Here is a 16084-nt window from a genome sequence, read left to right as displayed (position 1 = left end):
GATGGAACCACCACCCAACTTTACTGTAGGTAGCAAGTGCTTTTCTTGGAATGCTGTTGTTCTTTTTCCGCCATGCATAACGCCCCTGGTTATGCCCAAATAACTCTATTTTAGTTCATCAGTCCACAGCACCTTGTTCCAAAATGAAGCTGGCTTGTCCAAATGTGCTTTAGCATACCTCAAGCGACCCCGTTTGTGGCGTGTGCAGAGAAAAGGCTTTTTCCGCATTACTCTTCCATACAGCATCTCCTTGTGTAAAGTGCGCTGAATAGTGGAACGATGCCACAGTGAACACCATCTGCATGCAAGCTGATGTTTGTAGGTCTTTGGAGCTGGTCTGCGAGTTGACTGTGACTGTTCTCACCATCCTGCGCCGCTGCCTTTCGGAGATCTTTCTTGGTCTTCCACTTCGGGCCTTAACTAGAACTGTGCCTGTGGTCTTCCAATTCCTCACAATGTTCCTCACAGTTGAAACTGAAAGCTTAAATTGCTGGGATAGCTTTTGTATCCCTCCCCTAAACCATGATGTTGAATTATCTTTGTTTTCAGGTCATTTGAGAGGTGTTTTTGAGGCTCCCACTAATCAGAGAAGATGCAAAGAGGAAAACACCTAGAATTTTCCTACTTAAATACCCTGACTCATGATTGGATTCACCTGTGTATGGAGATCAAGGATCACTGAGGTTACCAAAACAATTTTGAGTTCAATAATTAGTGCTAAGAGTATTAAAATCAATAAGATGCAAGGGTGCCTAAACTTATGCACATGCCTAATTCTGTTTAAATAATTCTAGCACACTTTCTGTAAATCGAATAAACTTTATTTCACTTCTCAAATATCACTGTGTTTGTCTCCTATATGATAAATTTAACTGGAATTTGTTATCCAAACAACCAATTATTTATTAAGGAAAATCATGAACATTTACAAGGGTGCCCAAACTTTTTCATACCACTGTAAAGCAGAACTGCAATGCTTGGGTCTGAATTCCTCATTATTATAGCTCCACCCCTTTTCTACCCCTTTTCTGATGTGCTTCTGAGAGCAACTCGTTTTGGTGCGGTCTCTTTAAATGCAAATGAGACACTCCATACCCCGCCCCCTCTCCAGGTTGCAGAGGTGACACTCGGTTTAACTCCACCCTGTTCGGCCATTTTTTTAGTTGGATAGAAGAGATACGGCTATGTAGCAGCGCAGAAACTTTTTATTCAGAGGTTAGCGCCAAGCTAACGTCACAAAATGCATTTTAATAGTCTTTTCAAAGACAAAAACGGCAAAATGAAATGACTAATGAAAACTTTAGACTTAAATTAAATCGCGTAGGCCATATCATCAAGGGTCTAAACGAGCACACAGCGCTAACATATGAAGTCTGAAAACGGTGCAACTGCTAATGCTAACAAAACAATGACAGGGACGTCTTATCAACACACTTTTTAGCGTTATTTACAGCTTACCGAAGTGCTCTGTTCATCATCTCCAAAGATAGAAGGAATTGAACCCTCAATCAGACAAAGTCTTTTGGCAAATCCTTCTTTATACTGGCAGAGGTTGATGAAGCAGTCATCCTTGAAGTGCTTCGCGCACACAGAAATGACCTTACCCACAGATGTGGGTACATTTATGTGAAATATAAAACTCAACCAGGCACTTTGAAAAGGTTCTGATGCTGGAGACGATGTAATGAAGCGTGTGGGTTACTACATCCAACAACCCAACATTTTGACTTATCCTCTCGTAACTTCTGCATCCTTGAGCTTGGACTACAAAATAAAAGCGAGAAATAAAAATGGCGGATTGCTCGAAGTGTTGGACCTGGAGTTGATTTAATTTGGCAGTTCCGCTGCAAATACTGTGATGTAATAGTTCAAAAAACGTAATAGAGAATAGAAAAATCAAAACAGATTGAAAAACATGAGCAAAACAGAATATAAAGATATCTACGGAGCACCTGAAGAGACTAATTTGATTTTTTCTGTACTTCTAAGCACTCTAAATATACAACAAAATGCATTTAAGGGCTAAAAAAGTGGATTTAACATGATATGTCCCCTTTAAATATAAATAGTTTAAAGTGACCTGAGCTGAGCCTCATTTAAATATGTGTGGGAACAATTTTTTGTCCATCCTCATCCTCATATGACAGCATGTTTCACTCTGTAGTGGATCAAACTGTGACTTTACGTTGGACATAGTATGAAAATAGTTGAATCACTGTGACCAACGTGGACAGAAGTCTGCGTCTGTCAGAATTTTAATTAATCGTACAGCAGCAGCTGAGTGATCACAGCTGCTGCTGCATGACGCACGAGTCCGTGTGGCTCCAAATGTAACCAAGTCCATATTTGTAGTGCAATATAATGTTTCACCTTATGGGGGCGCTGCACTTATTCCAGGGTTAGAAGCGCGTAAGAGGAAAAGGACTTAAGCACACCATAAAGCCAGATTTGAATGGGAACATCCACATTTCAGGGAGGCTCCACCCACTGTGCGTAACTGGGATGAAGACGCGCAGTGACTGACTTAAGTACAGGTGGAGAATAGCACACCGCCAGAAACAGCGCTGCTGCATGGCTTTTTGGACTTACAATTGCGGGGTATGTTGACCTAGAGTTTATGGATAGATTCAGAGTTTGTTTTAAGGGAAAAAAAATGCAAATGCTCAATTAACCCCAGAGCAGCTTTGAGTTTAACATTTTTAAAAACTTGAAAATGTTAACCATAAAACTAAGGGACCTGCCTGGCAGAAAAAAACACCAACATTTTGTGTCTTTTTACGTCGTGACATCAAGGTCTTAAAAGAAACGAGCTCATTTTTAAAATGTAAGCAGTAGAAAATACAGATTATTGTTTAAAAAAAGTATAGAGTAAAAGGAAAAAGTCGGCAAAAAAAATTAATACTCAAGTAAAGTACAGATACCAGAAAAAAATATTTAAAGGCACACCGTGGACACCCCGGCCGCCGTGCCGACCCACGGCGAAGGGGGCCGACGACTGCTGCGAGGCCAGGGAGTAGGGGGGAGCGCCACTGACGCAGCGAGGAGGACCGAGCGGTAAGGAGAGGGGGGCGGCGATGGCGGCTGCTCCTCCAGCCCATAGACTGTAGCCGCGGCGCGAGCCCAGTCCTTATCCTTATCCCAAAGTTACAGGTCAACTACTGTCTACATACACAATGAAAAGACGAAGGGAGGCCGGCCCGACTGACTGTTTGTTGATTTTTGCGACAGTGCTGCAGTGCTTGTGGCCACTAGGGGCGCTTGCGTGAAAGTTACCGGTCTAGCGCCTCTAGTGGCCAAAAGTTACACAGTGTACCTTTAAGTAAAAAGTATATAAATACTTTGCTTATTTGTCAGTGTTGCCTATGTCCTCAACCATGTCCTATTTTATGACAATAAAATAATCTTTCTGAGGTTTTGGTTTAAGTTAGTGTGCTATTTGTGTGTGTGTGTGTGTGTGTGTGTGTGTGTAGACTTGCCTTTCCAAAGACAAAACAGTAGAGGGTAACTCCCATCGCCCACACATCCAGAGCCTGAAAGAAATAAGAAATAATCGCAGAAGTGGAAGAAAAGCAATTAGAAAGTGAATGACGGCCTGATCTCACTCACACACACACACACACACACACACACACACACACACACACACACACACACACACACACACACACACACACACACACACACACACACACACACACACACACGCGCACACACACACACACACACACACACACACACACACACACACACACACACTCTTTATGAGCAGTGCTGCCTGTGTGTGTGACAAAGAGCAGCTCATAGCTACAGCCTGATTAAACTGATTCTAAATCAGAGGCACAGACACTGGGAGGACCTCTGAGACTAAACACTGAGGGCCCTTCAGGACCTCATGAGAGAGCAATATTGATGATCTCACTGTTGATTTAAAGGCTTCTCTTAACACAGCGTGACTAAATCCCTGTTTGGAGCACTAATCAGAGAGAGAGGAGCACATAATCCACCAAAACCAAACCGCTCTTACACGCTGAGAGCTTTTTACTTTGAAAAATATGTTCTGTTCAGGCCTTTGGGTTGGCCATCAGCCCATGACACACACACACACACACACACACACACACACACCTACCATCTAATTAAAGAACATATTAAACCTATTATGCATGATTTAAATACAGTAGAAAGGGAGCTAACAAGCTAAAACACACACATCCATGAACATGAACAGTTTAATGACTGTAGGACAGCCAAACCAAAACATTTCATTGTAAAACACACATGTGATTTAGATCAGTGTTTCTCAAACGGGGGTACGCGATGGCACTACAGGGGGTGCTTGAGACAGAGAGAGAGGAACATTCACAAATGAAAGCATTAAAAACATGGGGTTTTATGTTTATTTTAGGTAAAAATTATAATCACACTGAATATTACCAACAACTCACAAAACGGCAACAAAAACACACAAAATAAGAGAAAAATATACTGAATAAAAAAAAAATATATAAAATGATGATAGAAATGATCTTGATTAGAACGTTCTAATGTTCTAGTTGGACAAACGGGGTCAGAAATAAGACAAAGGGGTACTTGAGCCAAAAAGTTTGAGGACCACTGATTTAGACCCAGGGGTGTCAAACTAATTTTAGTTCAGGGGCCACTTGATCTCATGTGGGCCACAGATTTTATGTGGGGAAAGAAGTACTGGTAATTTCAACATTATTGTGCCATAGTTTGCACTTCTATGTATACATGAAATACTAATTATGTGAGAAATACAAGATTCAAGCAATAGGTGACAGATATCAGTCCCAACAGGATATTTCTTTTCTTTTTTTTTTTACATGTGGCACAGAAAAAACATACAGCCAGGCACAAAGTACATAAAAATATAGTACTTAGTCCATATTTCATCCTAAACAATCAAACACAATACTAACAATGAGGCTATTAACACCATTTATCAGGCAAGTGAATGTTTTTGGTCATTTCCACACACATTATATTTGGCACCAGTCCTGTGTCTATAGGTGAGAATCATAACATAACCTAACTGCTAGAGCAGACATGGGCTCATTTGTAACAGTTGCATTTACTGACCTTAGAGTCACTGTTAGCTAACCAATAAACTGGAAGAGATTCATCACCTTTATAATAAGTGCTGACTAGGCCACTGGGATAATACTGTATGATGTTTTTCTGCAGTCAGTGTCTTCTCCTCGTACTTCTCTCTCTGCTCTATTTCAGGTGTCGTGAAGCTGATGATGTCAGTTCCTGATCTGTGGTTCACGACTCAACTAGTCTGAGACGCTCTGATGTTCTATCTCTCTATCCTGTTCTGTTGGTTCTTCTGTCCACTAACCCCAACCAGTCCACGCAGATGGCTGCCACCTCTGAACCTGGTTCTAACGGAGATTTCTTCCTGTTAAAAGGGAGTTGTTTCTTCCCAATGTCGCTAAATGCTTGTTCATGTGGATCTTGTTGGGTTTTTTTTCTTTTTTATTATGAATTTTATATTTTGATAAGCGCATTGAGATGACTTTGTTGTAAATTTTGCTATACAAATAAAGATTGATCGATTGACTGATGTCATGTGAGGCTTTAAAAAAACAGATGTGCTATTGTGTACGGTGTACAGGTCTTAGAGTGAGGTATCAGGAAAACCTCTGTCATTTGTCAGACCAAAGGGACTCGTGACTCAGCAAAACCTCCGCCAAATTACATGGGGTCACTTATCAAAACAAGCGCTGGCAAATGGCTCGACCTCAGGCTTCAAAATAAAAGTCATCAGCCTCAACGGCCACAGGCCTTAAAACACGATGTTATAGTGATTTGTTGTGGGGGTTTTGCCAGAAAAGGAGAAAATTGAATCACCTGATGCTCTTTTTGTCCTTTGATTATGATTGAGAGGGAGATTTTATCTCATGTTATTGTTGATTTAAGGTTTTTACTGCTGATTTTAATGTTCTTACGTATTTATTTTTAAGCTGTTGAATGTTTTCTGTTACTCTATTTAATCATGTAAAGCACATTGAACTTCTGTATGAGATACAAATACAAATAAATTTGCCTTGCCTTTATCGTGTGATATGACTTCAGTTTTGAATTTGGATGTTTCAAAATATCAACAGTTTGTCAACAACTTTCAATACAACACTAGAAAACACTAGAAATGTCACTATGGCAGAATTTCTGCAGTCACACTGGCAATAGTAGTGGATGAGAACAACTTAAATGAATGTTATTTATCATCCCTGAGCAGCTTAAAGCACATCAATGAGACACTCTGGTGTGTACGCTATAGGGACATAAACTCACTTTTCCGCTGAAGCTCTTGCGTTGATCAGACAGAGTCTCGGGGGCCATGAACGCGGGCGTGCCTGCGGTGCCTGACAGCAGAGCATCGTTGCCTTCAAACTGGTTGCTCACTCCAAAGTCTGCGATCTTCACGTGACCGTCGTCCCCCAACAACAAGTTGGAGGGTTTGATGTCTCGGTGGACGATCTTCTGGTAGTGCACTGCAAACAGGAAAGTATACGTTCTGTTCAACAGTGTGTTCATTAGATGTTCTATGTGGGTTCCTGATATAGAATCATTATATTCACCTAAGTCTACCTAAGGATTATTTACCATGGGCAAAGAAAAGATCCAAGTGTCTCCTGTATGGAAATGAGTGATTAAAACCCCTTCAGATACCCTTTTAAGTCAGTGTTTTTCAACCTTGTGGTCTGAACCCCATGTGGGGTCGCCTGGAGTTTAAATGCGGTCTCCGGAAATCTGTAGTAATTAATAAAGATTTTTTTAAATGCTGATTTTTATATTATCATTCCTTTCCAAACGAAAACACACAATCTTAAATATCTGTAACTATTCTATACTTTTACTTTGTCAAATATAAATCTAATTCAAATAAAATGTAGCATTAAAATATCTCAACTGGCACAATTTGTAACTAACATCCTGGCCACTCTGCATTTGTAATACAGTCTATCATATGGACGACCAAACCTGCCAAAATTAAAATAAAATGAATGAATAAATAAACATCAAATTGTTTTTTTTTTAAACTCTTGAAAATTAAATACAAATAAATCAATATAAGTGGGAAAAAATACAGAAGTTAAAATATGAATACAAATATAAATACATCATTTAATAAATAAATGCAAAATAATAACAATAATAATAACATAGTCAAAAAATGAAATATAGATGATAAAAGTTGAAATAAAAAAGAAAATACAAATTAATTTAATTTTTAATTTTCTTCATTTAATTAATAATTTTATACATATTTAAAAACATATTTTTATTTTGTTTTTATTTTTACTTTTATTAATTTATTTTAAATTTTGCCAGGTTTGGGACGAAAAAAATATCTCAGTATAAATGAAGGGGCTGTCCTAAGTGTGCCTGTGTTAAACTGTTCGCCCATGATCAAAAACTAATTCTAGGAAAAAAGATGTCTTTGGGGTCACCAGGAATTCTTGATATCAAAATGGGGTCACGATCCCCAAAAGGTTGGGAACCACTACTTTAAGTACAGTACATATACCTCCAGTTTTTATTGGTTGATCAAACCAACCATAAATGTATTCACACTTTTAATCACTTTTTGTACTTTGTGCAGTTGTTGTTGGATAGAAAACGTTTTAGATTTAGAGAGAAATCGATCTCCTATGAAGCCATTAAAACCACAGACTACTTTTGTGACATGATGGAGGGACAAGCCTTAATATCATCCATATCAGGTTGGCTAACGTAATTAAAGCTTTAAAAAAATGCACAAACTCTTGAACTTTATATTTTAGTTGTATCTGTATTAAAATCTTAATGTCAGTTAGATGAATAAAACTAGAACCCAATTAGACCTGATGGCTAAACTAAGACTAAAACTATTAAAATGAACACTGGCTGTGTTGGAAATATCATACTAACATACTACTCATACAAACATACTATACTCTTACTAACGTACTATACTCATACTAACGTACTACTCATACTAACGTACTATACTCATACTAACGTACTATGCTCATACTAACGTACTATACTCATACTAACATACTACACTCATACTAATGTACTACTCATACTAACGAACTATACTCTTACTAACGTACTATACTCATACTAACGTACTACTCATACTAACGTACTATACTCTTACTAACGTACTATACTCTTACTAACGTACTATGCTCATACTAACGTACTATACTCATACTAACGTACTACTCATACAAACATACTATACTCTTACTAACGTACTATACTCATACTAACGTACTACTCATACTAACGTACTATACTCATACTAACATACTACACTCATACTAATGTACTACTCATACTAACGAACTATACTCTTACTAACGTACTATACTCATACTAACGTACTACTCATACTAACGTACTATACTCTTACTAACGTACTATGCTCATACTAACGTACTATGCTCATACTAACGTACTACGCTCATACTAATGTACTACTCATACTAACGAACTATACTCTTACTAACGTACTATACTCATACTAACGTACTACTCATACAAACGTACTATACTCATACTAACATACTACACTCATACTAATGTACTATACTCATACTAACGTACTATGCTCATACTAACGTACTATGCTCATACTAACGTACTACTCATACTAACGTACTACTCATACTAACGTACTATACTCATACAAACATACTACTCATACTAACGTACTACTCATACTAACATACTACTCATACAAACGTACTATACTCATACAAACGTACTATACTCATACAAACGTACTATACTCATACTAACGTACTACTCATACTAACGTACTACTCATACTAACGTACTATACTCATACGAACGTACTACTCATACTAACGTACTACTCATACTAACGTACTACTCATACTAACGTACTATACTCTTACTAACATACTATACTCATACTAACGTACTATACTCATACTAACGTACTACTCATACTAACGTACTACTCATACTAACTTACTACTCATACTAAAGTACCATACTCATACTAACGTACTACTCATAGTAACGTACTACTCATACTAACTTACTACTTATACTAAAGTACTATACTCATACTAATGTACTACTCATACTAACGTACTATACTCATACAAACGTACTACTCATATTAACGTACTATACTCATACAAACGTACTACTCATACTAACGTACTACTCATAATAACGTACTACTCATAATAACATACTATACTCATACTAACGTACTACTCATACTAACGTACTACTCATACTAACGTACTACTCTTACTAACGTACTATACTCATACTAACGTAATATACTCATACTAACGTACTACACTCATACTAACGTACTACACTCATACTAACGTACTACACTCATACTAACGTACTACTCATACTAACGTACTACTCACACTAAAGTACCATACTCATACTAACGTACTACTCATACTAACGTACTACTCATACTAACGTACTACTCATACTAAAGTACTATACTCATACTAACGTACTATACTCATACTAACGTACTATACTCATACTAACGTACTACACTCATACTAACGTACTACACTCATACTAACGTACTACACTCATACTAACGTACTACTCATACTAACGTACTACTCACACTAAAGTACCATACTCATACTAACGTACTACTCATACTAACGTACTACTCATACTAACGTACTACTCATACTAACGTACTACTCATACTAAAGTACTATACTCATACTAACGTACTATACTCATACTAACGTACTATACTCATACTAACGTACTATACTCATACTAACGTACTACTCATACTAACGTACTATACTCATACTAACATACTACACTCATACTAATGTACTACTCATACTAACGAACTATACTCTTACTAACGTACTATACTCATACTAACGTACTACTCATACTAACGTACTATACTCTTACTAACGTACTATGCTCATACTAACGTACTATGCTCATACTAACGTACTACGCTCATACTAATGTACTACTCATACTAACGAACTATACTCTTACTAACGTACTATACTCATACTAACGTACTACTCATACAAACGTACTATACTCATACTAACATACTACACTCATACTAATGTACTATACTCTTACTAACGTACTATACTCATACTAACGTACTATGCTCATACTAACGTACTATGCTCATACTAACGTACTACTCATACTAACGTACTACTCATACTAACGTACTATACTCATACAAACGTACTACTCATACTAACGTACTACTCATACTAACATACTACTCATACAAACGTACTATACTCATACAAACGTACTATACTCATACAAACGTACTATACTCATACTAACGTACTACTCATACTAACGTACTACTCATACTAACGTACTATACTCATACGAACGTACTACTCATACTAACGTACTACTCATACTAACGTACTACTCATACTAACGTACTATACTCTTACTAACATACTATACTCATACTAACGTACTATACTCATACTAACGTACTACTCATACTAACGTACTACTCATACTAACGTACTACTCATACTAACTTACTACTCATACTAAAGTACCATACTCATACTAACGTACTACTCATAGTAACGTACTACTCATACTAACTTACTACTTATACTAAAGTACTATACTCATACTAATGTACTACTCATACTAACGTACTATACTCATACAAACGTACTACTCATATTAACGTACTATACTCATACAAACGTACTACTCATACTAACGTACTACTCATAATAACGTACTACTCATAATAACATACTATACTCATACTAACGTACTACTCATACTAACGTACTACTCATACTAACGTACTACTCTTACTAACGTACTATACTCATACTAACGTACTATACTCATACTAACGTACTACACTCATACTAACGTACTACACTCATACTAACGTACTACACTCATACTAACGTACTACTCACACTAAAGTACCATACTCATACTAACGTACTACTCATACTAACGTACTACTCATACTAAAGTACTATACTCATACTAACGTACTATACTCATACTAACGTACTATACTCATACTAACGTACTATACTCATACTAACGTACTACACTCATACTAACGTACTACACTCATACTAACGTACTACACTCATACTAACGTACTACTCATACTAACGTACTACTCACACTAAAGTACCATACTCATACTAACGTACTACTCATACTAACGTACTACTCATACTAACGTACTACTCATACTAAAGTACTATACTCATACTAACGTACTATACTCATACTAACGTACTATACTCATACTAACGTACTATACTCATACTAACGTACTACACTCATACTAACGTACTACACTCATACTAACGTACTACTCATACTAAAGTACCATACTCATACTAACGTACTATACTCATACTAACGTACTACACTCATACTAACGTACTACACTCATACTAACGTACTACACTCATACTAACGTACTACTCATACTAACGTACTACTCATACTAAAGTACTATACTCATACTAACGTACTACTCATACTAACGTACTACTCATACTAAGTCTGATGTCTAAATTAGTATGTATGTGTTCACATTAGATAGTATGAAAAGATTGAGTACATGAGAAATACCCAGATTTATACCATATGGAGTAATTTTTTAAGTGTGCACGATGGGTACACTAGTCATACTCAACCGTCCCATGATGCATTGCGAGTGGAATGTAAAATCATCCTGGGACCAGCTTCACGCTAAAAATCAAACATCCCCTTTACAAAACAAAAGCATCTGTTCTTGTCTTCTATTCGTTTTTTAACGCTTTTGTAAATAGGGCTGTTGTTTTTTCAGAATAGAGGGTCTCAAAAAATCTTGGAAATGTTGGAATGAAATTAAATGTGTTTCTGTGAGTTTTATGATGAAATGCGCACATGTTGATATTCTACTTGGTCACTTTCTCACTTGAAATGTTTTCAGAACGTTCAAAGATGGAGAATCAACAGAGATAATTAGCCTTAGTCTGACTCAGGTTTTTGTCATTGTCGGCTCCAAATGCATCTTGGGAAACATGAAAGTATACTTCAGTGGAAAGGAATGCTCATCATCCTAATCATATTTATAGGTGATAGTACAGTGGTTCTCAAACCTTTTTGGTTCCCCCTTTTCTCTTACTTTTGAAATTAAGTAACCCCCTTTGTGCGACGACAACATTCTATAAAAAAAACAACTATAGATCATAATGATGAAATAAATAAGTGATAACACACATTTTAAAGAATCTAATTTTGTAAATAAGTGGAAAGAAACAGTATTTAGGCTTGGATTTATTTCTAAAGTTTCTTTCATTTACGGTTATCTCCCTCCTGATGTAAGTCCAACACTGACCCTTGTTTATTCAATTCATGTTCTAATCAAAATCATTTCAATCATAATTTTGTGTGTTTTTATGAGCTTTTAGTGTCATTTTGTGTGTTTTTGTTGTCATTTTTGTGTGTTGTTGGTATAATATAAATGATTCTATCTCAATGTGTGTGTGTTTTTGGTGTCGTTTGATTGTTTCTTATGTCGTTTTCTCTGTTATTTTTGTGTATCTTGTATTGATCTTGTGTATTTATCTCTCATTTAGTGTGTCTGTTGTTATTTTGTGTGTTGCTGGTAATATTAAGTATTTTTCTCTCTTAGTGCGTGTGTTTTTAGTGTCAGGTTGTGTATTTTGTTGTCGTTTGTCCGTTCATTTTATTATTCAGTATATTTTTCTCTTATTTTGCACGTTTTGTGAGTTGCTGGTATTATTTAGTGTGATTATCATTTTTGACTTAAGATAAACATTATAAAATCCCATATTTTTTTTTTTTGCTTTTATTTGTTAATTTTCCTCTCTCTCAAGTACCCCCTGTAATGCCATTGTGAACCCCAATTTGAGAAACAATGTTATAGTAGACAGTATATACTCATTGAGTTTGTAGTGTATAGTACAGAGTGTGTTAAATAAACAGTGTCTCTGAGCTGGTCAGCCTTGGCCACGCCCACTATTGGATGCGTGCTGGCCTCCAGTCTGATGTCGTTCTACTGAACTAATGCTAGGGTTAAACGCCGACTAATGAAACACTAATGACTGTGAGCTTCACATGTTATGTTGTAATTAACGTTAATGCGGAGAACTGATCCTCTGACACGTTCTGGAGGGGAGGCTCGTTTACATGTTAGCTCATTAGCTCTAACGTTACCTTTGCATGATACACAAGACTCACATTTGCACTTGTGCGGGAAACCAACTTTACACTTGTAAAAAAGGACATTTGGAATTGATTGGTTCATGTCTTTTTTTTCGAACATGTAAAATTATAAAATAACAATAGTTTAAAAAAAACAGAAAATAAAAAAATGATGAATTACAGCAGCAGAAATAGATCCACTGAACAAAGTTTAAAAAAACAAAACAGTTTTTTGTTACACTGCTTTTAAAAAAACAACATGTGTACAGTTTACAGTGAAAAATTACGCTTTAAATAAGAATTTAAAAAAAATTTACCCATGTACCTGTTTTAAATATACCAAAGGCTAACTAAATAAATACACAATAACAGAATGCAGAGCCCTTATTTTAAATGTAAATATTGCCAACGATCCGGTTTATTTAATCATGGCGTGATCGCGATTAAAATTTGATTGATTGTGCAGCCCTACTGTCAAACCAGTACTTAATTCTTAAGAGATAATGTCCAAAAGTTGCTGAACATTCCTACCAGAATCCCAAATGTTTGTGTCATCAGCAAATAGATCAAATTTCAATCATTTTGATCCATTAAATATATCATTCTTGTAGTTGATAAATAATTTAGGTCCCAACACTGAGCCCTGGGGGATGCCAAACACAATGTCCAAACAATCAGGTTGATGTTCTCCCATTTTGTTTCCTGTTATCTAAATAGCTTCTGACCCAGTTAAGGTTGACCCCCCTGATCACGTAATGTTCTAATTCATTGATTAGTATTTCATGGTTTATAGTGTCAAATGCTTTTTTCAGGTCAATGAATCATGTGTGAGCTGCAGTTATGGATGTGAGCTCTACTTACGGTACTCTATGCCCAGGATGATGTCTCTGAAGTACACACGGGCTTGTTCCTCTGAAAACGGATTCTCTGTAGGCACTTCCATCACTGGACTACAAATCCCAGCATTCAACAGGGGACACAGGACAAACACAAAGGCAGTGTGACAGACACGTCTGTCTATCAGGAGAGGAAACAACAATGGGAGCCTTTGTACAACAGACACAAAGTGTTATTGAGTAAAAGAAGCTGTCAGGACTATTTCTAAAAGGAAAATAAATAAAGTCAACAGATAATTACATATCCACCATTCTTAGATTTTATAAACAAGGTTTAGTCGTACACCAGAAAGAAACAAAAAAGACCTTAAGCAGAAACTTTTCAAATCCCGTCAATGGTTGTTATTTAGGGATTTAACGATTTATCGTAAGTCAGTTAAAAATCGATTCATAGGTATCACGATTCACATTGATACTGTGAAAATTATCCAGAAGTGTTGGCGGCGGGCGGAATCTGCCAATACTTCCTTTCTGGCCGCCTTCTACTTTTAAACATGTTCATAAATGATTCCTTACACCTTTAGCACCAAAAAAATATCTGTAATATTACGTGAATATCTGTAAAAGTCACGTTTTTCTATGAGCTCTGTCTGCTAGCATAGCATCTCTTCTTCACTGCAAGATATCTGCATGCCAACCGACCACTGGGTTACCAGCGCCCTCTGCTGGTCCAAACAAATATCTGACCTAAATGCAGTGAAATTACTGGGTTTTTTTTTTAAAGTGCAATTGTTAAGGCACAAAGTACATTTTCAGTTGCACTTTTAAAAAGAAAAATAACTATTACACAGTTTTTCATTGTTTACTATAGAACCAGAATTTAATTTAAATTAATAGGCTTATTCTTCATTTGTATTATTCCTTTATTTATTTCATTGTAGATATATTTTTAGTTAAATTGCATTGTTTTGAATAGTTTATCAAGGGATTCTTTTGAAAATGAAAAATAAAAGGAAAACAGTGTAGTTTTTTTATAGTTTTTTTTCCCCAAAAAAATAAAGGAATATTTTTCAGTCATCATTTGTCTACATTCCCATTTTGTATAATAAATCGTGAGAGAATCGTATCGTGAACCCAGTATCGTGAATCGCATCGTATCGGGAGTTGAGTGAATCGTTACATCCCTATTGATGTTATTAGTGGAGCTCTAATTAGCCTTTTCTCGCTCTTGTTCAGTTCTCGTGCATGAGGTCAAAGGTCAAAAGGTATAAACTCTACATGGCTGACGGTGTAGACAGTGAGTCTGACAGAGATATAGATTATTTTATCCGTTTGAGCGTTGATTCCTTGAAAGATTTTTTGCGGAAACATGGTATTGGTCTCCAAAGTAAAAATGCAGAGTTAGCTGCTAAAGCTAACGCTGCACACAAGCTGAAAATTCATGTTTTTCCTGACTTTTTAAACAGTGATCAATCAACTGATCAGTGCTGTTTCACTTATTGACCTGTTTAGTGTCCACATTGTGCACTTTCTTCAAATTTATAGATTGATGTAAAATAATAGCTTAATAAAAATAATAATAGACCTGGTCAGTGAATGGTGGACCTCGTAAATTTACCTGAAAACTCATACTGTTCTTTTCACAAGGAAATCTTGCTTGTCCCATCAATAATAAAAATAATAATAATAATAATAATAATAATAATAATACATTTTATTTATAAGCGCTTTTCAAAAACTCAGACAATTTCTCACATCGGTTTTACTAAAGTGCTCTGATCAGCAGAAAGCCATGATCTCCCCTCGAGTCCGAACATGTGTAATATTATTAATATAAACACTATTAAAGGAATCCTCCACTGTTTTTACAAATGTGGCCTAAAACCTTAGAAATGTCCTTATTAGTAGATCTATGCCTAACACAATACATTATTTTGCACCATATCCATTTTATTAACTTTTAAAACTGGGACTACTTTACCCTGCGCGCCGCCATG

The 16084-nt window shown here is 36.3% G+C and overlaps 1 protein-coding gene across 3 annotated transcripts in view; it reads right to left on the bottom strand.

Moving 5' to 3' along the window:
- Nucleotides 1-16084, bottom strand: part of LOC114476186 (calcium/calmodulin-dependent protein kinase kinase 1-like) — a 134190-nt gene that overhangs the window by 20059 nt on the left and 98047 nt on the right. For all 3 annotated transcript variants that reach the window (XR_003675542.1, XM_028467524.1, XM_028467525.1), the window contains exons 9-11: nt 14113-14201; nt 6319-6518; nt 3477-3530 (exon numbers count right to left, since the gene is read on the bottom strand). Coding sequence is in view for 2 of the 3 variants with exons in the window: in XM_028467524.1 (XP_028323325.1) it covers nt 3477-3530; nt 6319-6518; nt 14113-14201 (343 nt within the window). In the remaining variant the exon portion in view is untranslated. The remainder of the gene's footprint in view (nt 1-3476; nt 3531-6318; nt 6519-14112; nt 14202-16084) is intronic.

Source organism: Gouania willdenowi, chromosome 14 (genome assembly GCF_900634775.1).
Source record: "Gouania willdenowi chromosome 14, fGouWil2.1, whole genome shotgun sequence".
NCBI lineage: Eukaryota > Metazoa > Chordata > Actinopteri > Blenniiformes > Gobiesocidae > Gouania > Gouania willdenowi.
Note: the sequence above shows the minus strand (reverse complement) of the source record. Positions and strands in the feature narration are given on the sequence as shown.